General features: G+C 47.2%; 3 protein-coding genes across 10 annotated transcripts; 2 read left to right on the plus strand and 1 right to left on the minus strand.

Annotated features, from left to right (window-relative positions):
• The first annotated feature begins 6105 nt into the window (after positions 1–6105).
• On the plus strand, positions 6106–13367 carry Tlcd3a (TLC domain containing 3A). Of its 2 annotated transcripts, NM_001399011.2 has the most exon segments (5): positions 6184–6347; positions 6639–6722; positions 9201–9402; positions 11055–11150; positions 11816–13367. In NM_001399011.2, coding segments are annotated over 5 exon segments (774 nt in total). In that variant the 5' UTR covers positions 6184–6225; the 3' UTR covers positions 12086–13367.
• Positions 10192–21537, minus strand: Gemin4 (gem (nuclear organelle) associated protein 4). 7 transcript variants are annotated; one of them, XR_015630911.1, is made up of 4 exons: positions 21469–21537; positions 15322–17846; positions 13528–13627; positions 10192–11194 (listed from the first exon to the last, which is right to left on the minus strand). XR_015630911.1 is itself a non-coding variant. In NM_001109037.1 (2 exon segments), coding segments are annotated over 2 exon segments (3177 nt in total). In that variant the 5' UTR covers positions 21479–21503; the 3' UTR covers positions 14495–14679.
• A 75-nt stretch (positions 21538–21612) lies between these two features.
• Positions 21613–22625, plus strand: Dbil5 (diazepam binding inhibitor-like 5). Its single transcript, NM_021596.2, is given in 2 exon segments — positions 21613–21732; positions 22184–22625. A coding segment is annotated over 1 exon segment (264 nt). The 5' UTR covers positions 21613–21732; positions 22184–22229; the 3' UTR covers positions 22494–22625.
• Positions 22626–24986: the final 2361 nt, after the last annotated feature.

Raw genomic sequence — 24986 nt, forward strand, 5'->3', positions numbered from 1 at the left:
CTATGACCTACAGACATTCTAAAGTTTTTGCTTTCGAAAAAAGAAATTTGCATGTGAGTCTAAAGAAATATGAAATAATAAAAAAGGCAAGCGCTTTACAATCAGCCCTTTGTGTAAATTATGGTTTTATTGACAAGATCATTATCACTGTGCACAGAGCAAAGACTTCCCTGTGGTGTGTGGCTGTGAATACTGTTTGCAGAAACCATGTGCTTGGGGTGTGACCGCACTTCCTAGAGGACCCACAGTTTGCTTTTGCAAATAGACCAGGATAGAACCAAGGAAAACTGAAGTTTGGAGCTGGTTAAGGCTAGTTAAGGCTAGTCACGGATTTCTTTAATCTTTATTTTGTTAGTCAGCTTTCTGTCACTGTAAACAAAACAAAAAAAGGACAGTGTAAATCGTAAATGAGGATCCATGTTGGTTCGCTTTCAGAGTTTCCATCCGTGGTCATTTGGTACCAGTGTTTGGGCCTGCTGAGAGGCAGATAGCACACAGCAGAACAAAGCTGCAGGGAGAGAAGGGGGTGGGAGATACAGACGAAATACACCCTTACAGTGTATTTACTAAACCCTGCCTCCTAAAGTTCCCACCACACCCAGTAGCCCATTAAACTCTGAGCCCATCAATGGACTAATCCCCGGATGAGGTCAGAGCGGAGGCCCCACCTCTCCGCATTCCTGCCCTAGGTACCATGCCTTCCACACAGGAGCTCTCCTGGTGTTCCACGCTCAAACTCCAGTACTTACTGAGTTTATCAGCAGAGAACTGTGCTGCAGGCAGCCAAGATAAGGAACAATATCACTCGTCATGCCCTGCACACAGTTTAACATGAAGCTTTGATTCGTGACTCACTCGGCTGTTCAAGTCACCCTGCGAGGCAGGTAGAACTGCCCGCTCCTGCTCATGGAGCTGAAGCTGCTTTCCCTATGCTTGAGTTAGTGGTAAGCTGCAAATCCCCAGCCTCAGTGCTGTCTGCAATGACTGCCTCCCAGTCAGTCACTGCCACTGGTGCCAACAGCAGGCCATACTTCATTGGTGCAGGGCTGTAGGAGGAGGGTGATTGTCTCCTTAGCCACGCCTTCAGCCCCAATGGCAAGTCACCTCCTTATTTCTGCCACATGACTTTTGTGGGTGCTCACTTAAAGGAAACAATGGTCCAGGAAAAGGCCTGCATTCTTTTCCTTTTTGCAGGCCTCCTTGCATCTTCCTTGGTGTCTTGTATCCTTTTCTCTGGCTTAGCTGTTGTAATTGTCACTCTGTGAATTTGTATCTCTGTGTCTATTTGCCCCTGGTTTAGGGTAGATGTTGATTTATTCCTTAAAACACTGTTTTGGTCTTTCTATAAAAATATATTTAGGGGTTGGGGATTTAGCTCAGTGGTAGAGCACTTGCCTAGCAAGCACAAGGCCCTGGGTTCGGTCCCCAGCTCCGAGAAAAAAAAAAGAAAAGAAAAAAATATATATATTTAGTGTGTACGTGTGTGTGTGTGTTTGTACGTGTGTGTGTGTGTGTGTGTGTGTGTGTGTGTGTGTGAGAGAGAGAGAGAGAGAGAGAGAGAGAGAGAGAGAGAGCGCACAGGTGCTCTCAGAGGCCAAAAGAGCTGCATCTGGAGTTACGGGCTGCCATAAGCTGCCCTATGTAGATGCTGGAAACTGAACCCAGGTCCTCTACCAGAGTAGTCTGTGCTCTTAGCTGCTGAGTCATTTCTCCAACCCCACTTGACTCTCCTGTGTCTCTCTCCCCTGCCTTCCTATTCGTTTATTTTCTGGCCTTCCTTCCAACTAGGTTTCTGCTTCATCAGTCCCTAATGTGACAAAAAAAGTGGTCCCAAACAAAATAACTGAGTTCAAGATTTCATGTTCTCTATCAGGATTTTTAAAGCATATGAGTGTATGAGACTCCCAAATTCAAAATAAAGATGCTTGCGTGTGAATCTCAATTGTTTCCTTGTAGAAGCCCTTTACTGGGCAGGAAGCTGGTCTCTTTGATGAATGGGAGTAGCCCACACAGCACATATATGGTAGCCCCCTGGGAATTTGCAAATATTTCACAAGGAAACAAGATATTTTCAGTTTATGTCTGGGAAGCAGTCACAGGGAAAGCCTCTGTATCCAGTCTGTTAACGATGCCCAGGAAGCCTAGGGGGATGGGAGAGAACCAAAGAGGAGGACCACATACTTCAGTGGTGGACTCCTCACTCAGCCTTCCCAAACTGGATCTTTATGAATTTCCAGTTCAAAGAGCGGGACTCATGTCTGTCTGTCTGTCTGCCCATCTGTCTGTGTCTGTGTAGACTAGAAGACAACCTCAAGTTTCAATCCTCAAGTGCCTCTCAGCTTGCATTCTTGAGACAGGGGCTCTCATTGGCCCAGGGCTCTCCATAGGCCAGGCTGATTGTACTCCAAGTCACAGGGAGATCCTGTCCTTGTCTCTCTAGAGCTGAGGTCTCAAGCTCTACACTGTGCAAAGCTGATGTTTGACAGGGCTCTGAGGACAGGATTCAGGTCCTTATGAGTATGCAAGGTGCTTCATATTTCACCAAGTGGCCTCCCCAGTGCTGGTGAGAATCTGAGTCCAGTAAGGGAGTCTTAGCAATTAGCACCCAAGTTTCACCCCAGATTTTTTTTTTTGAAACAGAATGGCCCAGTTCACCCGGAACTTGCTATGTATCTCAGGCTTGTCTTGAACTTACTGCAATCCTCCTGCCTTCCACACCCCCCCAACCCACCCAAGTGCAATTACAAATGTGGACTATCACATATGACCCAAGTTTCACTCTGGAAACCCATACAATTAGCACATTGTAAAGTTCAGAAATCCTACCACTGTGGTGGAAAGCAGTTGAAATAACCTTAGGGGGCTGGGGATTTAGCTCAGTGGTAGAGCGCTTACCTAGGAAGCGCAAGGCCCTGGGTTCGATCCCCAGCTCCGAAAAAAAGAACCAAAAAAAAAAAAAAAAAAAAAGAAATAACCTTAGAACTCCCATCAGGAGGCCCAGGTTTTAATTGGAATCCTTTCATTTCACAGGGTGGCAAGTCAGCTTCCGGTTCACACTGAGGTTTCTTTGTGAGCGAAAAGTAATACTATGTTTATCTTTAGTGTTACTAGTAACATCAGGGTTGGGGCAAAGCTCAGGGTCTAAGAGTGCCTGCTGTGTAAGCATAATGGCTTGAGTTTGAATCCTCAGCACCCACACAGAAAGCTAGGTGTGGACGTTCTAACCCCAGGGTGGTTCTAACCCCAGGGTGGCTAGGAATGCAGGGTGGCTGGGTGGGTGGTGGTTCCTGAGCTTGCTGGCAGCCAGCCTCACTCACGTTCACTGGGAGACCCAGACTCAAAGAAATAAGGCAGGAAGTGATAGAGCAGGAATCTGTTGTTTCTCTGGCCAAATATATACATATATATATATATACATATTTGCATATATATCACACTACACACGTACACACACTACACATGCAAAAAGCATTAAAGCCCATAAACTCCCACACTTAAAATTTGCAAGTGAACAATGAGGAACAGTAATTATGTAGTTATTACTCTGAAACCATATTGAAAAAGAGTATTACTCTTCATTATCAAGTTTAAAAGCAATACACTCATTAAACATATTGCCCTTGAAGGCAGAAAGTACTAAGTTCAGTCCCAGTTCTGCTGCCAGCAGTGTGGCCTGGGGTAGTTTTTCAATTGCTCTGGTCTGACTCCCCTTTCCCCTTTCCCCTTTCCCTCTCTCTCACACAGTAGCAGATCTGTTGTGGGGATTTAATTCACTCATGCAAAAAGTGTCTGATGCAGTGCCTAGCATGTAGCATAGTCTTTGACATACAGTTTTAAAATATCATTTATTGAACCCTTGAAAGGTGACATGCCCAGTTTGAGATATAGAATATAAAGACGGCAGAGGCAAGATCTCTGTGAGTTTGAGTCCAGCATGGTCTACACAGTGAGTTCCAAGCTAGTAGGGCCACATTTTAGAGACCTTATGGAAAAAAAAAAGGTTCATTAGAAAATGAATTTATGGGCTGGAGAGATGGCTCAGTGGTTAAGAGCACTGACTGCTCTTCCAGAGGTCCTGAGTTCAAATCCCAGCAATCACATGGTGGTTCACAACCATCTGTAATGAGATCTGATGCCCTCTTCTGGTGTGACTGAAGACAGCTACAGTGTACTTATATATAATAAATAATCTTTTAAAAAAAGAAAATGAATTTATAAACCTGCCCGGAAGAACAGAAAAACCTTTGTGGAGGAGGAAATGTTTGCTTGAAGGCTTGAAGTAGGCTGGGAGTGTAGCTCAGTAGTTGAACACATGCTTGACAAGTATAAGGCTGTGGGCTGGATACTCAACATGGGGAAAATCCTTTGAAGGATAAACAGGTTTGTTGTTGTCTTGGTTTGCTTTGGTTTTTCGAGACAGAGTTTTTCTGTGTAGCCCTGACAGTCCTAGAACTCACTCTGTAGACCAGGCTGGTCTTGGACCCAGAGACCCACCTGCCTCTGCCTTCCTAGTACTGGGATCAAAGGCATGGCCACCGTCTGACTTTCATTTATTTTTATTTTTTTATTTTAGTTCAGTGCACCCTCCTCCCCTTCCCTTAGGCTTGGTGCTTTTGGTTCAGCCTTATTATTTTCCCAAAGGAGTTTGATCACCTGAAAAAACAAGTTCAAATTTATGCTTGTTGGCGTTACAGTGACTCAATCTAAACATCGTGGTGCCTTCTTTGGGTATAATGTTGGGAGCTGAGTTTTCTTTTATTTCTATATACGAGGCATCTGTTGATGAAAGTTTAGTGGACAGCCTCCTGTGCAGCGTGGTCCTCGCCACTGGACACTGATAGCATGCTTGTTACAACATGTTGCTGATCTCTCCTAGCCGAGCCAGACAGGACTTAGGACCACTTTGTCACAGAGAGAGCTGGAGGTGACCAGGACGCACGCACAGGGGATAGAAAGCGGAATGCAGAAAGGTGTTTTCTGGAGAGAATGGAAAGTTTACAGCTGGATGTTGACATGAGAGTCTTATTCGTGAGTCACCCTGGTACCAAACTGAAGTCCTTTTCATTCTATTATCTACGCTAGCTGTGAACTGGGGAGGCAGAGATGCATCCTGCCCTAAGTGTGGTTACCTTAATTTCAACTAAACTTCCATTAGCAACATATAGGGAGATATGAAGAGCTGTCTTCAGCCAAAAGGGATCACAGCCTAGCAATAGTAAAAATACAATAAAAAGAGGATTACCCATTAAAGTTTAGAAAATCTGACTCAATAATTATATACAAATTGAAACAAGCAAAAGCTGTGTTCCTTACATTTCTATACCATTAACCGAATGTTAATTTATTGGCATCTATCAGAAACCATGTTATTTTCTAGCGGTCCCAGAATCATAAAGACTTCACAGTTGGAAAAGCCTTGAAGGGCATTTATCCAGCTTCCTCCTTCCACAATTGAGGAAATACGTGGCCCAGAATGGCTGAGCCCAGCTGTTCCCGCCAAAGCCCTCTAAAGAGACTTTGCAGAGCAGCGTTCAAACGGGTGATTTGAAGAGACCTGTAATACCTTTCCATTTTACTGGGCATTAATGAATTGTAAGACCCACCTACCCACACATTCACACATTTATTAAGTTAGGAAGCTACAAACCAAAGCAGTTTCTTTCCCGAGAAGAGTTTCAAGGTGCTAAGTTAAGGTGGAATCACTTAGCCCAAGAACTGTTAAATAAGGACACAGCTGTAATCCTCAGCACAGTTTCCAAGACTCAGGTAGTATCTGAACCCAAAGCCGAGAGGTTCTTAAGTTCCAGAGCAGGGATGAAACAGGCTTTGAAGCCTCCTTGGGGATTCATTCCTGAGAAGCCACCCAGTGATGGTCGCTCCCTTTAGAAGCGACAATGTTCGGTGTACGACCGGCCGGGTCCATCGGCCAGAGACCTGAGCTCCGTGACGCTCATCGTGCACATCCTGCAGGGAGGCCCCTGCCCGCGTCCGCAGGGACAGAGAGGGGACCAGGCAGCCTCACGGCTAGACCCCGCCCCAGCTCCTACCAGCGCCTATCCCGGCCGGCGCGCTGGTCACGCGGGGGAGCGCCGCGGGCTGGCGGCCAGTGCCGGCGGGGCCCGAGTGGCGGCGGCCGGGCGGGGCCGGTGGAGATTAGAAATAGGGAGAGCCGGCCAAGCCGCCAGCCCCGAGCACGCCGCGCAGCGAGCGGCCACACCCGCATCCATGCTGCTGACGCTGGCCAGCGGCGCGCTCTTCTTCCCGGGGCTCTTCGCGCTCAGCAACTGGGCGCTGCGCCGCTTGCGGCCCGGATGGACAGACGACGACTGCCTGACGGTCGGCACCAGGTATCCCATTCCGCCGCCTGCGGGGCGGAGCCCTCCGCCGAGGACCTGCGTGGGGGTGCGGGCGGGAAAGGGGCGACGGGAAGCGCTCCTCGGTGCGCGGTGGGCCTGGGCAGGCAGGGCAGGGAGTGTGCCTCTCCCGCCTGCTGCCCTCGCTCGGGACATCGCGGCGCCATGGCCGCCCTGGAGGGCTCCTCGGCCCGGGAAATGCAGGTTGGAGAGTCGTGCTTTGTGCTGCCGGTAGTCCTGGAGTAAGAACGCTTTCTTTGGTTTCTCTTCTCCGCCCCACCTCAGGCTAGTGTCCTCCGTGCAGGCAGTGCTGGCCACCGGGGCGGGGCTCACCGTCATCACCTCCTGCAGCAACGTGGTCTCAGACAGGTAAAGTCCCTTCCCACTTGGGAAGTACAAATACTCGGGCTGAGGGGTCCCCCCTCCCGCCAAATTTTAACATTTTAGTGGCTCACGGATACTAATTCTTTGTTATGCTATGATGTATGTGACTGCCGGGTGGGAAAGCCAGGGCACTCTAATTAGTGCTTTCCTCTTGCTGCTTCCAACATCCCAGCTTAAGAGAACCGAGGGGAAAGTGGAAAAAATGCTATAGAGCAAGAAACTGAGCCCGACTTAGAGGGTAGTGTGTTCTGACAGTCTCTCTTTATGAATGGGAGTATGGCTTTTGGTTCTTTTAAATGCTCTCACTGGGTTCTCCCTCTGGAACATCCTTTAGCAGAGGTAGTAGCAATGTCTGTGACCAACTTCTGACAGCAGAAGTCCACCCTCTCTTTCCCGCAGATGCTGCTCTTGCTTTTCTCCTTTGCTCCAGATAAGGAGGAGATGCCTTCGGAAAACTGAAACGTTTGTGCACAAAGTCAGGCCAGAAAGTGCTATCTATGGCACTTCAGTGAGACAAATCGTAAATTAAGACCAGGATGGATTATGCTGTTTAGACATCATAGGTAGTGGTGGCGCTTTTTATCTGTGGACCTGACTGCCATGGAACTTGTGACACTCCTCCTCCACCTGTCTCCCAAGGGTGGAATGACAAACAGATGTGCCACCGCACTGAGATGCTCTTGTTTATCTTTCCACTTGGGCTCTTCAAACCACTCTTTCTTCCAGAGAAGCTAACGGGCGCCAGGCAGGAGCCCAGAGAAAGTTGGTTGGCCTCTCCTGATTTTCCTGCCCTGCTCGTCCTGTTTCCCCTACTGGAAGAAGAGGCAGAGGAAAGAATGAGACTGTCTCACAGTTGCCTGGGATCCTACTTGGGTTTGATCATACTGTCGCCATTTCATGTTTTTTTTCTCGTATGTCTGTTCTTTTTGAGACAGGGTCTCACTAGGTAGTTTGGACTGGCCTCAAATTCAGAGATCCGCCAGCCTCAATCTTCTCAGTGCTGGGATAGGAGGTGTGCACCACCATGCCCACCCTTGATAGTTTACTTGAAATTGCTGTAAGTAATGAGTCCATTGATAGGCAGTAGGTCTTAGATCTCTTGGCCCAGATAGCGGCAGCGAGCTAAATGACTTGCCTATGTGTGTATCATGTGTGCCATTGTTACTTGTTTGCCTCTAGTTCTTTTCTAATTGAGCCATGCTGTGATAAATGGGGAGTTATTCAGGAGCAGAGTCTCACATGGTGCCTTTTCTAGCGTCCTGGTGCTGCTGTTCAGTGGATTGGGAAATCACCCGAGACCAGGTGGAAAGTACAAATTTGATCCTAGGCACAGCTGGTCTCTGGGGAGCAGAGTGCTTTCCAAGCTTTCAGTGACTCTGATGCTCGAGCAGTTTGAGAACTATACAGTGAGTTTCCTCTTCTAACACAGCTGCTCAAAAACTTACTAAGTGAGGCTAATCCTCCCAACATAGGGCAAATTCCAATGTAAATGTTTCTCTGTATGAAATTTTTGGGGAAGAGTGCAGAGATGAACTTCTTGTGTATGCCAGAAACGGTAACAAACCATCATTTTGGCCCAGATGTTTCACTTCTACCGGGCAACTTAATAGGAACAGATATGTGCCCAAAATCAGGCCAGGAAATGGACATCTTTTGACCTGGCTTCTCTTGGTATTTAGTTGCTGTCATGCGGTCCTTGAAGTCCAGGTAAACTTCTAGACACTTTTTAAGAATTTTAAAGTGAATTTATTCATTGTGTGTTTGCATGCATGCCATACTGTGTTTGTGGAAGTGAGACAATTAGCAGAAACTGATTCTCTGCGTCTGTCATGTCTGTCTGGGGATTGAACTGAGGGGCCATCAGCCTTAGTGGCAAGCATCTTAACCCACTGGACCATCTATTTTTATGGATGAATGGAACCCAGGATTACTTATAGATTGAAAATAACATGGCCAGGCCTGCTTCCCGTAAACCGTCTACAACGGGGCATGGAGAAGCAAGAAAAAAACTGTGTAGATCCAGAAGGTCTCAGGAACTCCCAGCTGTTGAGCAACTGAGGAGTTAAACTGGAAAGGTTGGACTTGTGATTTAGAACACCTTCCAAACCAGTTCCTTGGCGGAGCTGCTGAATCATTTGGAAGTTTATCTCCATCAGAGTCAGTTTCTATCAAAATGCTCGAAGTCTACTGCAGATAAATAGCTGAACCAGGCAAAGAGTTATAGCAAACTATCTGTATATACAGGCAGAATGAGTTCCTGCTTCTCAACCTTGGCCCTCGCACATTTGCTTTATAATTTAGAGACACTCTCCTCAGCAGCTTCACCCTCTTCACTCTGAAGTGTTCAGAGTGATAGTAGCTGGCTGAAGACAGAACTGAAGGGAACCGGTGAAGAGACTGGCTTTGTGCTGCATCATTGACGTCCCTGGTTATTTTAGAGCTTGTCTCTGTGCTTTCTTTTAGGCACTGGCTTGCCACAGAATATGTCTGGTTTTTGATTCCATATATGATCTATGACTTCTATGCCATGTACCTCTGTGAGTGGTGCCGAACCAAAGACCAGAACCTCAGACGTGTCACCATTATCCGAAACTTCCTGATTGAAAACCGCCTTATGGTCACACATCATGCGGTCATTCTGTTTTTCCTTGTACCTATTTCACAGGTATGGTCTCTCAGGACAGCAGCCTTAAGCACTCTGCCATTGAACTGTATATGTCTTGATCACTTCTTAGGAGTTTCTTCTCTTTGGTACTATGTGCACCCTCTTTCTGCTGCTTCATTGAATTTGGACTCCCATGCAAGTAGTGGGGGAAACCACGCTGTTTTTGTGGCTTCTAGCCAACACTTTTTAAAAGATTTGTTTTTGTTTTATGTGTATGGGTGTTTTTGCTTGCATGTATGTCTGTGTACCCCTTGCTTGCCTGGAGGGATTTGCACAGGTCAAGAGTGTTGGAGTCCCTGGAACTGGAGTTACTGATAGTTTGAGCCACATGTGGGAATTAAACCTGGGTCCTCTGGAAGAGCAGCCATTGCTCATGACTGCTGAGCTCTATTTCCAGTCCTGTTTTATTTTTTCCAGTACCAGGAATTAAGGTAGCACCTCACCGATGCTAGGAAAGCAGTCTACCACACATGTGTATCTTCAGCTCTCTCTACTTTTTCAAATAGTCTTAAGTTGCTCAGCCTTGAACTTGTCACCAAGCCTCAGCTTCCTAAGTAGCTAGAATTACAAGCCTATACCACCAATAGGCTTCAGCATTCTTTTTCCTTTTTTTTTTTTTCTTTGCTTTTTTTTTCTTTTTTTTTTTTTCTGGTTTTTCAAGACATGGTTTCTCTGTGTTGGCTGTTCTGGAACTCACTCTCTAGATACAACCAGGCTAGCCTCAATCTCAGAGGTCTGCCTGCCTCTACTTCCTCAGTGCTTGGATTAAAAGTGTACACCACCACCACCTGGCTCAACATTATTTATTTTAGAGATTATCTACTCATGTGGATGTGCAAATACCTGTGGAGGCCAGAAATGGCATCAGATCTCTTGGAGCTAGAGATCCAGGTAGTTCTAAACTGCTTGACACAGGTGCTAGGAATCAAACTCTGATTCTCTGGAAGAGCAGCAAGTGCCCTTAACCACTGAGCCATCTCTCCAGCCCTATTTATGTCCTAAGACAGGGTCTCACTGTATAGACCCTGTCTATTCTCAACCCTCTAGAAATCTTCCTCTGTGTGTTGATTAAAGCATGGACTTCAGCACTCTATCATTCTCTTATTTATTTACTTTGTGTGTATATGTATGGGGACAAGTGTGGAGGCCAAGGGACAACTTGCAAGAGTCAGTTCTCTCCTTCCATCACACAGGTCCTACAGGTGGGTCAAACTTAGGTCACCGGACTTACAGGTCATTGCCATCTCTTTTGCCCCAAGTTTCCTTATCCCTGTTATTGAGCAGGTGTTCCATCAGCTAGACTGTTATCTCAGGAAGAAAACCAGGAGCCATTCAGTAAGGACTTTGCCTTCTAGCACATTTGTTAAGTTGAACAGGCTCAGTGTCTTTGACATACAGAAGCAGGCTACAGAGTTCCTTCCTACTGTCTCTAAAATCAGAGGAGGCCTGCTGTAGCCTCTCTCCATTTGCCTTTGGATCCTCCCCAGAAGTGGTTGCCAGGGAAGCAACAGGACAGAACTGGATGGCCACTTGCCTGTTAACATTTTTCTCCCTTCAGGGCCTCATGGTTAGCTTTTCCCTATAGCCCTAGATTTCCCTTCCAGTGGCTTCTTCCCCCTCCACATCTTCGTTTCTTTTTCTTCTCTCTACAGAAGCTCCGAGGAGAACTTGGAGACTTCTTTGTCGGATGCATCTTCACAGCAGAACTGAGTACTCCGTTTGTGTCACTGGGCAGAGTTCTGATCCAGGTGCGTATGTGTGAAACGGCAGAGGCAATGAAGGAGGAAACAGACTGGGGTTTGGAGGAGCATAGCGCTGAGTAAGGAGACTCTTTGATATATTACTTCATCATCCAAACCGTAAGACTTTTGATCTGACCCAAGTTACACACACACACACACACACACACACACACACACACACACACACACACACACACACACTGTTTCATTATTTTCCTGGGCACAGTTTAATCAATCTTTTTATACACCTATAAGGGTGGTGGCCTAGGTGACTTTTGGTAAAATTATGAGGTTATATATTGTGACTCAGGAGATAGCTTAGTGGGCAAGACAGCTTGCTGCACAAGTACCCACTCAGGGTAACAGCCAAAATACTGGGCCGGAAGCAAGTGCCAGGTTGGCATGGCTGAGTGTGCAACCTAGCTGAAAGGGTGAGCTCCGGGTTCAGCGAGACCCTGTCATAAGAGAGTAAGATGAAGGCAACCTACCATCTTCTGGCCGCCACAAGCAGATGCATGGAAACATGCTTTTGTGTGTCCAGGTGCCAAGCAATTTAGCACTGTAGGTCTTGACTTGTATAAGAACCTGCTTAACTGTCGTGAGGCTGGGCTCCGTACTCCAATCACCCATCCTCTTGGTAACCTTGCCTTATCCTTCCGTTTTTCTTACAGTTAAAGCAGCAGCATACGCTTCTTTACAAGGTCAATGGAATCCTCACGGTGACCACCTTTCTGTTCTGCCGGATCCTTCTTTTCCCGTTCATGTACTGGTCCTATGGCCAACAAAAAGGACTAAGCCTGCTCCAAGTGCCATTTAATATCCCTTTACACTGCAACGTGGCCAATGCCATCCTCATCTCTCCCCAGCTCTACTGGTTCTCACTGTTGTGCAAGAAGGCAGCCAGGCTCTTTGACACGGCCAAAGCCAAAAAGGATGGTTAATTACTCTCAGGGTCAGGCACTCACGCTCGCTGCCTTGTCTACTCAGTATTCCAAGGACCAAATCATGCCTGGGGTAGTCTCTGCCTTCGGGATGTTGATAAGCCTCTGGATTTGTGGTTTTCTTTTTTAAATCCCCATTACCTCCCCCTTCTAACCAGCCTTTTGCAAAAGCACTTTTTTTTGTTTTGTTTTGTTTTGTTTTGTTTTGTTTTGTTTTGTGGTGATAACTTGGATCCTGTCAAACCTCCACTGCAGTAATTTTAATGCAAGCCTAAGGAGCCCTCCTTGGGCCTGTGACAAGAGTTCTGGAAGGTGAAGCACTGCTCTCCCCTTTCCACCCACTCAGGGCAACACCCATACTGGGCCAGAAGCAAGTGACAACTTAGTTTTTGAAACAGTGTCATTTTCCAATACTAGGAAAGACATTGTGGGTGTGTCTTTTACTGTTTACTAGGCAGCCCTTGTCCTCATCCGTACATCAACAACGAATTCTCATGCCTGCTGACTTCTAGTCAGAGGGTCTCACTGACAAAGGTCAGGAGGCAGGGCTGAGAACCTGAAGCACTTGAGTAGGTCAGGAGGCCAGCAGAGGCGCCAGCATCTTTGCAGGCTGATTTTGTAGAGACCAGTATCAAACTTGTGAGCTTGTTGCAAGCCATTACCTACACTATTTCCTTTTTAGCACAGCCTCTCATGACCAGTTTTCTCTGTCCACATAGACAAAAAGCTGGTCTGAAACTCCAGGGACAAAGTGAAGTGATGGCTTCTATAGTCACTTACTGGGTAATCTCATATGACACTGCCCTTTCATACAAAATGGATACAGATGTCTGCTCTCGAGCTTCTGAAGTATCATGTAGGCCAGTGCTGCAAGTGCTTCCTGCTAAGACAGACCCATTTCTGTATGGAATGTACAGCCATTTAGCCATAGCAAGCTAGAGAACGGGGGAAGCCAGACAGGCCAGTGCATGTCCTGTGGACCAATGCTGTTAGCTGTGTGCAGTAGGATGTGGTGTAGCACTGATCACCCCTCACCACAGGCTGGGTTTGAGAGGACCTGCTGCCACCACCTCAGGTGGCAGCAAAAACACTACAGTGCCTTATAATTCACTATCTGTGGACTTCTAAAGGACTGGATGGTTTTGTCTCAAATTTTGAGTTTCAGTCTTTAATAGGTGCCATTTAAAAAACAAAAAAATGCTGTTTTGTGTTTTTTGTCCTGTTTACTGTCCCTGTATCCACAAGTCATCCACCTGGTGATTAAATTGCACTAAATTCTCTATTTGTTACTTGCACTGGCGCTGACTTCCCCAAACCATCCGAGACCCAGCTTGATTGCTATGTTCGGTGATTCCTAGTCTGGTCACGGAAGGCGAATGGCCTCCAGGCGAGTCTTACTCATACCTTAGTCCAACATGTTGGTTCAAGGTACCAAAGGATACACGGTAGGTGCCCAGAGTTCAAGCTCAGTGTTCACGTATAACTTCAGGTTTTCTTTCCTCTGGTGGATCCCAGTTAGGAGTTGGGAGGGTGGAAGCCTGCCTGTTGATCACAGAACAGTTTACATTAGGGGGGAGAAGAGTACCAGAGCAGTAAACCATTCTAGATGAGGGTGTGGATCAGTAGTAGGTGATGGGACCTTTTCTCTCATCTCCCTAGATAATACCTCCCTAACCAGTTCTAAGAGTTGTGTAATACTATCCTAGAAACCTTATGCTTTCATTATTATGCTTCCGTACATTGTTGGCTATGCCACTCATTCATCGTAACCAAGATGATCCCACCCCAGGAAGAAGGCAATTATACCCACCCTCCAAGGGCACCAGCTGTTCACCAGCCCTGGCTTAGCACAGCCTCTCCTGGGTGTGCTGAGTGGATGGTTACTACCCCCTTAACATTCAGTGTTTCTTGGTTCAGTCATCTGACAAAGGGGCAGGTCTCATCTGCCCTTTTTTGAGATAACCTTGGAAACAAGATGAAATATGAAAATGCTTGCTAGTAGCCCAGGCTGGCCTTGAACGGAGCCTTCTACTTCAGCTACCCAAATGCTGGGATTATAGGGATATACTACCACCAAGCCTACTTGAAAAGACTCCAAGAGGGCCTCACTAAAGAGAACATATAGCCTGTTTTTTCCCCTACTAGATAGCTCCACCTTTGGGCTTACTGCCAAATCTAGGTGGAGAATTTCAGTTACAAGCATGTTCCTCCCCAGCTGGACTTTTTTTTTTTAACTTTTGGATATTCCTGTGTAGTCCAGGCTGCCACCCTCTGCCTGAGCCTCCTGAAGGCTGATGCTACAGGTGTGCGCTCCCACACCTGTCCTACTGGCTTGACCTGATCTTAAAGACTACCGAAACCTAACTTTGGAGCATATTTAAGCCCAAACTTCTGAGAAAGGCTCAAGACAAGATTAAACCCAAAAGAATTTTATTGAAGTAGTATATGACAAATACCTAAGAAACTATTTCTTTACACTGCTCTTGTATTCCTTTCACTGTGTACATTCTCATATAACTGTAAGGTTTGTTCTTAGCTCTGGGCCCTGCAGAAAAACCATGTTGGAGGCGTAGCTTTGTTCTGCCCTCCACAGGTCAGAAGTTGTTGATCTTTTGTAGCAGGGTTTGGCGCCGCTCCTCAGGGCTAATGTTCTTGGCAATAGACTTTAAGAAGCGCTGCTCATCTACCTTCTGGAGCAAGGAGCTGACAGAAGGGTTGGTTTTGCTTAGGGTCTCATAGCAGGTAAGGATTTCCAAGGCCAGTACGTAGAGGGGTTCACAGACCTCCTGAGGGAGCATGGCCATGATATGCAGAACGTGACAGAACATTTGGGTATAGACAAACAAGGTTTCCTGAGTAAGATCCCCTTCTTGTCCCTGGGCCCAGGGACCCACTGACTGAATCAACCTGACTGCATCCAGGACACTGGTCAGACTGCTACAGAGGAGTTTGACCACATGGCTCCAACCATCCAAAGGAAGCCAGTTACAACAGCTCTGGCTGCAGAGAAACTGGAAAGCTCTCAAGGAAAGAACAGAGAGCTGAAGCTCCTGGGCAAAAGGCCTCAGGTTGAGCAGGGGAACAAATTGAACATACTCTAGACTGTAAGGGACATGAAGAAGCTGTTTCTCCAACAGCTTCCTGGTCAGCTGCTGAAGGTATTGCCACTCCTGGGGGCTACACCAAGGCATGACTTGTACCAGGGCCACCAGAAAGCCCTTGCTAAACAATCTGACCTCCTCAGGATTGCCCACATTCACTACCAGGAGGGAAAGCATCTGTTCAGTGACACTGTTGGAGATTGAACAGCACTCCATCCAGGCGAGAAGTCCTGTACCAGGCCCATATCCTTCGTGAGCCTGTGACGTCCACTGGGCCTCAGAGAGCTTACAGATCTCAAAAAGGGTAGCTGGCACCTCACACTTGAAGTGGCCTTCAAAGAAGTCCTTCAGTCGGAGGCCCACGGTCCAGTCTAGCTGGTCTAATTTGCGGTGGAGCCAGGACAGGGACTTGGCCCAGGTGTCTGGGGAGAAGGTTTCTATGTTGGCTAGAACGATCTCACACAGGAGTTCCAGAATGTGGGTCACAAGATCCTTGCTGTCCAGAGTGAGGTAGCGCTTCTCCCGGGGGAGCTGCCAGAACTTGCTAAAGCTATCCAGGAGCTGGCACAAGCTGAAGAGCAGTGGGAATGGGGAGCAAGTTTGCAGCCAATACTCTTCCAAGCCTGCATTGGCTTCAAGGGTCTGGATGAAGAGCTTCAGACTCAGGCCTACCTCCTCCATGTCCAACATCAAGAAAGGCAGGACAAACTCCTTCAGCACCTCATCTGGCTCCAAAAGAGCAGCAATTGGAATCCCCTGTGGTTTCACAGGATTCATCAGGCAGCTCACCAGCTCCAGAAACTGCTTCTCTTCTTTGGGTGTAGAGAACTTGGTCCACACAGTTTCTTTGAGGCAGGACACCATGAAACTGGTATATGGATTTGGCCCTTGTTCTTCTGTGAACTTCAGGGCAGGGAAGGCAGTGAGAATCTGAGCCAAAAACCTATGTGTGCCAAGGTTGGTCACAGCGAGGCTACACATCTTCTTCACCACAACTTCTGGGTTCAGGATCACCAGGTGGGCCACAGAGGCCACAGCTTTAGCCAGGCCCTGTTCAGAGGTGCTCTGTGCGAGTTGGTTAAACGTTGTATTGAGATCTTCCTGAAAACCCTCCAAGTAATTAGACAACCTGTCTGAGAGGCCCTTTGGCCCCAAATAATGCAGGACACCAGAAAGGACTTTATTTTTATCTGGTAGAGAGAGGTCTTCATAGCATTCCAGAGTCAAGCAGATTACCTGCTTGATGTGAGTCTGGGGGATAACCCTATTAGAGTTTATGACTTCCATCACTGTTTCCAGCAGACTCAAGACCAAGTCTGGTTCTCTGAAGAGACACCTGTTGTTAACCAGGCAGGCAACCCACTCGTCTGAAAAGGCCCACTTCTTCTCAGAGGCAAAAATGTAGCACATCTCCATGTACCGGTCCATCTTCTGTTCAATGATGGCCATAGCAATGGAGGCAGTGATGTCCTCAAGGCCCTTGTCGTTCAGCATTCTGCTGGTTTTCCTCAGGAAGTCCCTGACACACTTAGCCAGTTCTAAGACCACCTCCCTCTCCTCCTTGGGCAGGCTGGCAGTATCCAGGTAGAGCTCCAAATTCTGGCTGAAGGAAGTCAGACTGTCACACAGCCGGTAGGTGTCATAATTTGTCCCCTGACTGCTGTTGAGCATGTCCTGTAGTTCTGTACCCCACTCCTGCAGCAGGTTGTACATAAGCTCAAACCCCATGAAAACAGTCTCACTGGGGAGTTTAGCCAGTGAGGTGAGACTCACGTCCCGCTCTGCCTCCTTTACCTTGTCTGCCAGGGCCTGTTGATGGTATGGGTTCTGGGTGTCTGAATTCCACACAGAGATCACCGTCGCTAGTTTGTCTAGGTACACAGTGGCAGACACCTCCTGGGTGTCATCCTCCATCAATGCAAACACGCTCAGCATGTCAGCCAAGTTAGCTAACGCACAGCACTTCATTCCAAGGGACAGGATTCTCTTTTGGATCTGCTTCAGCCCGTTAAGCAGCATAGCCAAAAGTGGCATGGTGGGACCTACATCTGGGTCAGACTTAAACCTCTTCGGAGGATGGGAAAACTCATCTGAGGATGGCAAGTATTTATGGGCCATCGTCCTGAACTGGGAAAGCAAGGGGTCCTGCTCATCACCCTTGTGCTTCATCATTTCCCACCAGACATCTAGGAAGAAAGCCACATCCTTGGAAGAAGTGTCAATAGTCATGTGCTCCAGAAAGCTCTGTAGTTCTGAGCGGCCGATGGTGGTAGGCAGGGCCATTAGGAGCTGAATGAAGAGTCCAGAAGCTTCCAGGGACTTAAGCAGCTCAAAAAGGACTGTGTGGTTGATGGTAGGGATCATGTTGCCCACGGAAAAGAATACATCTTCCTGCCACCGAGTATCAGTGTCAGAAGGGCTGACAGGGGAGGGCTGAAGAACCTTGGCCCAGATGATGATTAATGCTTTCTTCTTCCAGGCAAATGGCTGGGAATGTGCTGTGGCTGAGGAGATCTCCTTCAAGGCCTCTACAATGGGCTGTCCCACGTGTTCCCAATCAGACTTTGTCAACTGTTCCAGGGCTTTGGGGTGGAATAGCTGTTCAGCCATCAAGAAGCCCCCATGCAGAATAGTCATTTCCTCACAGATATTCAAGGGTCCTGCACAGAGAAGCCAAGAGTTAATGAAGTTTTTGGAATAGTGAGAGAAGCTAGGAGAAACAGCCGTCAGATGGTTATCATTATCAAGAAGACCTTGACATCAGCAGGGGAGGAAGGTTAGTAAGAGCTCCAAAAGGGCTGGGGTCACCTGGACTTGGCTGAGGAACAAAAACTGGTTTCCAAGATATCTGGCCTGGATATCAGGACAATGGTACCTCTCTGGAAATAGGAGGCAGAGAGGGATTCAGAATAGGCTTTCAAGTATTTTAAAAAATATTTTAATTATGTGTTTGTATTTGTGGGGGTTTATACTTATGAATGCAATCTCCACAGAGGCCAGAAGAGGATGCTGGATCCTCTGCAGCTGGAGTTACGGGTCATTGAGCCTGCTGGTGTGGCTGCTGGGAACTCAACTCTAGTCTACAAGAAACAAATCTGCTCTTAACCTCAGGCAGGACAAGCTTCAAGTTCTGGTTACCTGGAGTCTGAGGTAGAACATTTAGTGATGTCCTTCAGCAAAGGCAATGAGTTAAGGAGAAAAGGCCTGATATGAGTATAGGCAGTGCCAACACAGAGAAGTCCATAAAAATTAAGGAAGTGACTAAGATCCCTCAGCAAAGTGTTAAGAGGACAACTGGCTGCTGAGTTAACAGTGGGTAGATTAGGAGACTGTGCTACCAAGTATGCATTAGAAGATATGACAGAGAGAGACCAGTGGCATGGCTTAGTGGTTAAAGACATCTGCCACCAATCCTGATGACCTAAGTTTGATCCCTATATGGCAGACAACTTGTGCACCATTGCATACATGCATACACGCAAACAATGTAATAATTAGAAAACTAAACAAAACTGAGCTCAGTGATGGCAGACTACGGAAGACACAGCAGACAGTCTTTGTTTTGGAGGTTTTGTTTATTGTCTTACTTTATTTTGTTGTTGCTGTTGTCTGAGATAGAACTGCCTATCTAGATAGATGAACTGGTTGGCTTTGAACTCAGAGATCTGCCTGCCTCTACATCCGGAGTGCTGGGATTAAAGGCCTGTGCCACCACATCCAGTTGAGCCTGTTTTTGAACCCAGAGCCTTAGAGCAAGCACTCTACCACTGAGCTGTAGCCCGAGCCCTGCCTGCCTTCTTTCTAAACACACTCCTGCTAACAAGCTTCAACATTCTGTACCTTACAGGGAAAAAGTTCACTCAGCATTTTCTTCCAGTCAAAAAGAACAAGCTAGTGAAGGTTCTGGCTCTTGGCAAGAACCAGGAAGTGGACACAACAAATATTACATCAGGAAATTCATTCACTGAGCTAAGAACTGATACAGATATTTAAAGGAAGGCAATATGGGGGTTTAACCAAGACAATGGATTTAAATTCTAGCTCAGTCATTAAAAAAATGATGGGACTTTACACACATCACTGAGTCTCCCGTCTGCATACATGAGAATATAATTGATGGTATAACTGTGAGAATCCCATGACATACGACATCCACTAATGGCACTTTGTGACTATTTTGGTACTGATACCTTTTTGAAGCATCTCCTTGGGATGGAAGAATGGAAGGTTATATAAGCCATCTTAACAATAATCAGACCACCAAGAGCACCTGATTTAAATGCTCAATTGTTGGCAGGAGTAGTCGTGTCAGCATTTTGCCTCCTCCAGTGCAGAAACAAACGGGCACAGGTCTTTTTTCAAAGCGCATAATCTGGCCTAGAAACTAAGACTGCAACAACTTGTCATGGTCACTGTTCCTAACAACTTCTACCTCTTCCCAGGGCCTAGCTCTTTGCTCAGTCAGTCCTCTATGCTCCCAGAAGCATGTCTGCCCTATTTTCATAGGCCACAGAGTCAATAGCAAAAATACCCCCTCCAGTGGACAGTTGTGGGGGGGCCTATCCCTTTAGTCCCAGCTCTAATGAGGCAGACTTTTGTGAGGCAAGCCTGGTCCACATACGGAGTTTCAGGCTAGCCAAGGCTGCATCATGACACCGTCTCAAACTTCTCCCACCCCCAGAAAAAAATGACTGACTCCAGGCAACTACAGAATCTCCTGGCCACCAACCATTTACTGTCACTGCTCACCCACCCCAAGTCAAGGATCAGCATTCCCACAAAACTCAAGCCTGAAAGCTTGGTTTCCACAGCAGCGGCTAGGCTCACAGAGCTAGGGTTCTTTCTGGCTTAGGTTGTTCTGCCTGCCCCAAACACATTTCCTTATAACTGTGAATTAAATTTTATTGCATTAGACATCAGCTTAGCTGAGCAGATGTCTGCTGCCAAACATGTGCATTTCAGGCACTGTGTACATGTGGCTTGAGAAAGTCCCAGACTCGGTTCATAGCTACAGGAAACTCAAAGGCTTTTATCAGTAGCTGGTGCTAGGAAGTGACTGCTTACTTTGGTAGGCACTGGGCTTGGTGGCATACTTTTTTTTTTTTTCTGAGATAGGCTCTTGTTACATACCTGGAATTGGCTTGAAAATGTAGAGACCAGGTTGGCCTAGAACTCTCTTTTTTTAAAGATTTATTTATATGAGTACACTCTAGAGGGCATCGGATTCCATTATAGATGGTTGCTGGGAATTGAACTCAGGACCTTTGGAAGAGCAGTCCGTGCTCTTAACCACTGAACCATCTCTCCAGCCAGGCCTAGAACTCTTGAGCTCCTCCTGCCTTCAATGTGCTAGTTAGACAGAAGCCATCACACCCAGCTTTACACCTATAAAAATCATTTAATCATCAAACTAACTTCTTAAGGATTATCACTCCTGTTTTAGAGATGGGAACCTAGAGACCTAGACACAATTTTGCAGGGTGTCAACTAGGGAGTCAAGCCGTGGCAGCACTCTTTACAGCTGCAGGGCATGAAACTACCATTCCACACTGAAGAGCTGGCTAGGGACAAAGACATTTCTCCATAGCGTATTATTTGCAAATCTTGGAGTACTTCCCAGGACGGCCTCCTCGTCTTACCCTCTAAAGAGCACACCTAGCAGGGTGGGTAGGGTTGGCAGATGGCCACAGATTTCTATCAACTGCCTTTCTTCCAGACCTCGCCTAGGAGGATACTGCAAACCAAGCAGCACTCGAATTCGGATTCAAAAAGTGCCATCTCAGGCTGCACAACCCCTGCTCGCAAGCGAGGGCTGAAGGGCACCACTGCGTGTAAGTCAACGAAGGGGGTGCTGTTATGCACGTGGTCGCAGAGAAAACGCCAAGCCTCTGGGAGAAATGCACTAGGAAACCTGTTAAGAAACATGTTCACTAACTCGGCGGTCATTCAGTAAGGAAGAACGGTCCGAACGTCCGTCCGTCCCAGAGCCGCATTTCCGAAACACGTGCAGTAGCCCTGTGCATTTCCAGGAGAACCAAGGCTACATTCGCTCGCGGTTTCCCACTGAGAAGACACTACGAAGGACGGAGGAGGAATCGAGGAGACAAACGTGAGGCAGGGCTGCAGGCCGGCCTCGCGGCTGCGGGTCCCCCAAACTCCTCAAGCCCCCAGCCTCCCGAGCGGACTCGAGAGAGCGCCATAGAAGCAGCGCAGGGCCTCCGCCCGCCCTGGAGGTACTTTGTGGGGCGCGGCCCAGGCCAGAGTAGGGAAGCAGGAACCCACCTAGGTCCATGGCGGCGACGCTGGCGGCGGGCTAGACCGCCCCTCCTATTCCAAGGCCGCGAACAAGGCGCCACGGCACAAAGGGCGGCGCTACAGGCGCGTCACAGGCCCCGCCCACAGAGCGTCTCCGCTTCCGTGTTGTACTCTGCTATCCGCTGCCGTCCAGGGCGCACGCGTACTCCTTTCCAACAAGCTCGCGGCGTCGAAGCCGCCCTACCCACAGCGCCCTCTCTCGGCGTAGGCTTTCCAGCCGTCTACTCACAGGTACCGTTGGCCGTCTCCAAGTGGAACCTGGCCTCTAGAGGCCAGTAGATCGAATCCCTTAGTTCAGACTCTTCATTCACCCTCAGGAACCCCGGGCAGCTCCCGCCCATGATTCACCCATATGGAATAATTTTCCTTGGGCTGTCTACTAACCAGCAGCGGATCCACGGGATTTATCTTCTTCCCATCCACGCTGAGACATACACAAATGCCCTGTATGCTTTTCATGCTGTACTGCCTTCTACGGGCAACAGCATAGTCAACTTTCAGAGCTCATAGGTGCTTTTATAACTTTGAAGGGCAGTCATACTGGAAAAAGCACTGTGGAGCAGGAGCAATCGAATGGACTCCTGGTCCACAGCTTGTACGTTATCAAACACACACTATCTCTTTGTCCCTTCTTTCAAGGCCTAATGATCACCTGACTTGCTTATTTCCAACTTTCTTCTAGTACCAGGTATCACTTATAACACAGAGGCACGGCTTCTGGTATACCAATGAGCCAAGTGGAGTTTGAAATGGCCTGCGCTTCACTCAAGCAGCTGAAGGGTCCTTTGAGTGATCAGGAGAAACTGCTGGTGTACAGCTTCTACAAACAGGCCACCCAGGGCGACTGTAACATCCCTGTCCCTCCTGCCACAGATGTGAAAGCAAAGGCCAAATGGGAGGCATGGATGGTAAACAAAGGGATGTCCAAGATGGATGCCATGAGGATCTACATTGCCAAAGTGGAAGAGCTGAAGAAAAACGAAACTTGCTAAAGAACATTTTGGCAGACACAAGGAAGTAGCATGGCTCCACTGGTAGGGGATGGGCTTAAGAGTTCCTGACGGCTGAAACACACTGAAAGGGTAGCAGGGTTAGCAGAAACATCAATAAATCATTCGAACTGCATGAGAGTGGAGTCTGTTGCAAAAGAGACTATTAGCATTTTGTCTAGGCTCCACCCCAGTTACCTGGCAACAACCAGATGTGCCTGACTCACTATAAAAGGGCCCCTCCTCTCTTGCTTTCTTGCTCCAGTTTTGTCCTCTCCCACCTGTTTACCCTCACTTCCCATTCTGCTCATGGCCAACCTCTACTCCTCTCCCCCTCTTTCTGCCTTTCTCTGTCTCTACTTATTACCCTCTGAACTCCCCTTCCCATGCCCCGAATAAACTCTGTTTTATACTATACCGTGGTGTGGCTGGCCCCTTAAGGGGAAGGGATGCCTCAGCATGGGCCCGCAGAGGTACTCCCTTAGCCCACACCTGACTGCACATCTACCAAACATATTCCTTTTCTATCTTTTTATAAAACACAACACTGTCATTAATAGTCTTCCCAGTCCCACAATCTGTGTGGATATTTGGCAGAAGAGCAGATAGGTGGGGTGAATCATGTTACTAAAATAACCAGGATTGGAGGGTGGGGGCTTGGATCTGTATTATCAGGGAGTATCAACTCACCAAGAACCCAACAGTATAGAGGAGAAAGGGACTCTGCCTTCTAAAGAGCTAAAGTCAGAGAAAAGCCCTCACCTACAACAGGGGTCCAGAGAAGTTAGGATTTTGATGCAACTGAAACTTTCAGCGACAGCGTTGAAGTAACTCAGGCATTACGCTACAGCAGCAGCTGAGGGACAGTGAAGCATGATGGCTTCCTAATGTCAGTGCCTGGAACACTCATCAGCCTTAGCAACCCAAACGAATGCTAGTAGGACTGCTGTTCTTAAGCTAAGTTTCTGCTTGGGGCCCTGTGATGGACAGTATATATATGCATGCACATGTGGCTCATGTAAGTACCAGGATATTCTGTTAATTACTACAGAGGCATCAGGGTGCTAATGTGCCCAGAAGCTGGCAAATGAAGTGTTAAAGTAGAATTCCAAACTGCACTAGCATGGCATTTTTCATCAAAATCTGTCTTCTGTCTTCGGCAAGTAGCACTTGCTGGGCACATGTGAGGCTCCAGGGTTGTTTGGTCTCTAGTAAATCTGTTCATATAACAGCAAGTTTCTATAGGCTTCTATAGGCTTTTTTTTTTTTTTTTTTTTTTTTTTTTGGTTATTCTGTTTTATGAGATGGGGTTTGGCTGATCTGGAATTCACTGTGTAAACTAGGCTGGCCATCAGAGACCCATCTAATTCTTCCTACTGAGTGCTGCATTTAAAGTATAAGCAACCATGATGGCTGTAAAGTATATATTTTATCAATAATTTTTGTTGTGTGTGCACTATGTGTGTGAGGGTGCCAAGTGTGCATGTGAAGGTCAGAACACAATTCAGAGTTGGTTCTCTCCTTCAACCTTTCCATGGATTCACAGGATCAAACTCAGATTGCTAGGCTTTCCTGGAAAGCATCTTTACCTACAGTGCTCTTTGCGGATCCTATGATATAGGCCAGACTAGACCAGGTTAAAAGTAGATTGTTGGGAATTCTAATGCTTTGTCTTAATTTACCTCCCCAAAGTCTCTTTTCCAGATGCTGAGGGTCCCTGCCCCCAGATGGCTTTGCTTTGTAATGAAGAATTGCTGTAGAGCCAATGGCTGGGCAGGGAGAGGGAGGCTGGGCTTTTAGATTGCTTGGGCAAGGGATGGAGGGAGATGAAGAACAGGCAGAATAGCCATGACTTGGAAACAGGCAGATGTCAGATTTAAAAGGTGCAGGAGAGAAATCATCTAGTAATGCACGTGTATAGGGAAAGCGGATCCATGGGAAAGGAAAGAAGGAAACTGCAGCAAAGATAAAATAGTGATTTAGAGAGTGTCAACTCTGGAATGCTGGATGGGAATGTGTGCTAGCCAAGGGGAGGTTTGGAAGTGCCCAGCCATTGAGCAAGTTAAAATTAAAAATTAAGCTTGTGTGTGTGTGTGTGTGTGTGTGTGTGTGTGTGTGTGTGTGTTTTATTCTCGAATCTAGAAAGCTCTCACAAGTGGCTAAAGGCTGGATCACCCGACAGAAGGGAGTTCAAAGCAGTTTACCTATTCACCATCATGGTCGATAAAGGCAGGTCTATTAGGAGGCAGCCCTCAGGTTCACTGATCTCACAGGTAGGGATCAGTGAAGTCACACATCCAGGCTAAAGCAAGGAGGTTTTTCAGAGTTTAGGTGAGGAGTGATGATGAGCCAGCTAGGAGCTGGATTCTGTCCATACATGGTCAAAAAATATTCTTTCAAGAAAAAAAAAAAAAGTAACAACATCAAGCCCGGTGTCTAAGTTAGGGGTTCTACTGCTATGAAGAGACACCATGACCACAGCAACTCTTAAAATGG

The sequence above is a fragment of the Rattus norvegicus genome, chromosome 10 (genome assembly GCF_021556685.1).
Source record: "Rattus norvegicus strain SHRSP/BbbUtx chromosome 10, alternate assembly SHRSP_T2T, whole genome shotgun sequence".
NCBI lineage: Eukaryota > Metazoa > Chordata > Mammalia > Rodentia > Muridae > Rattus > Rattus norvegicus.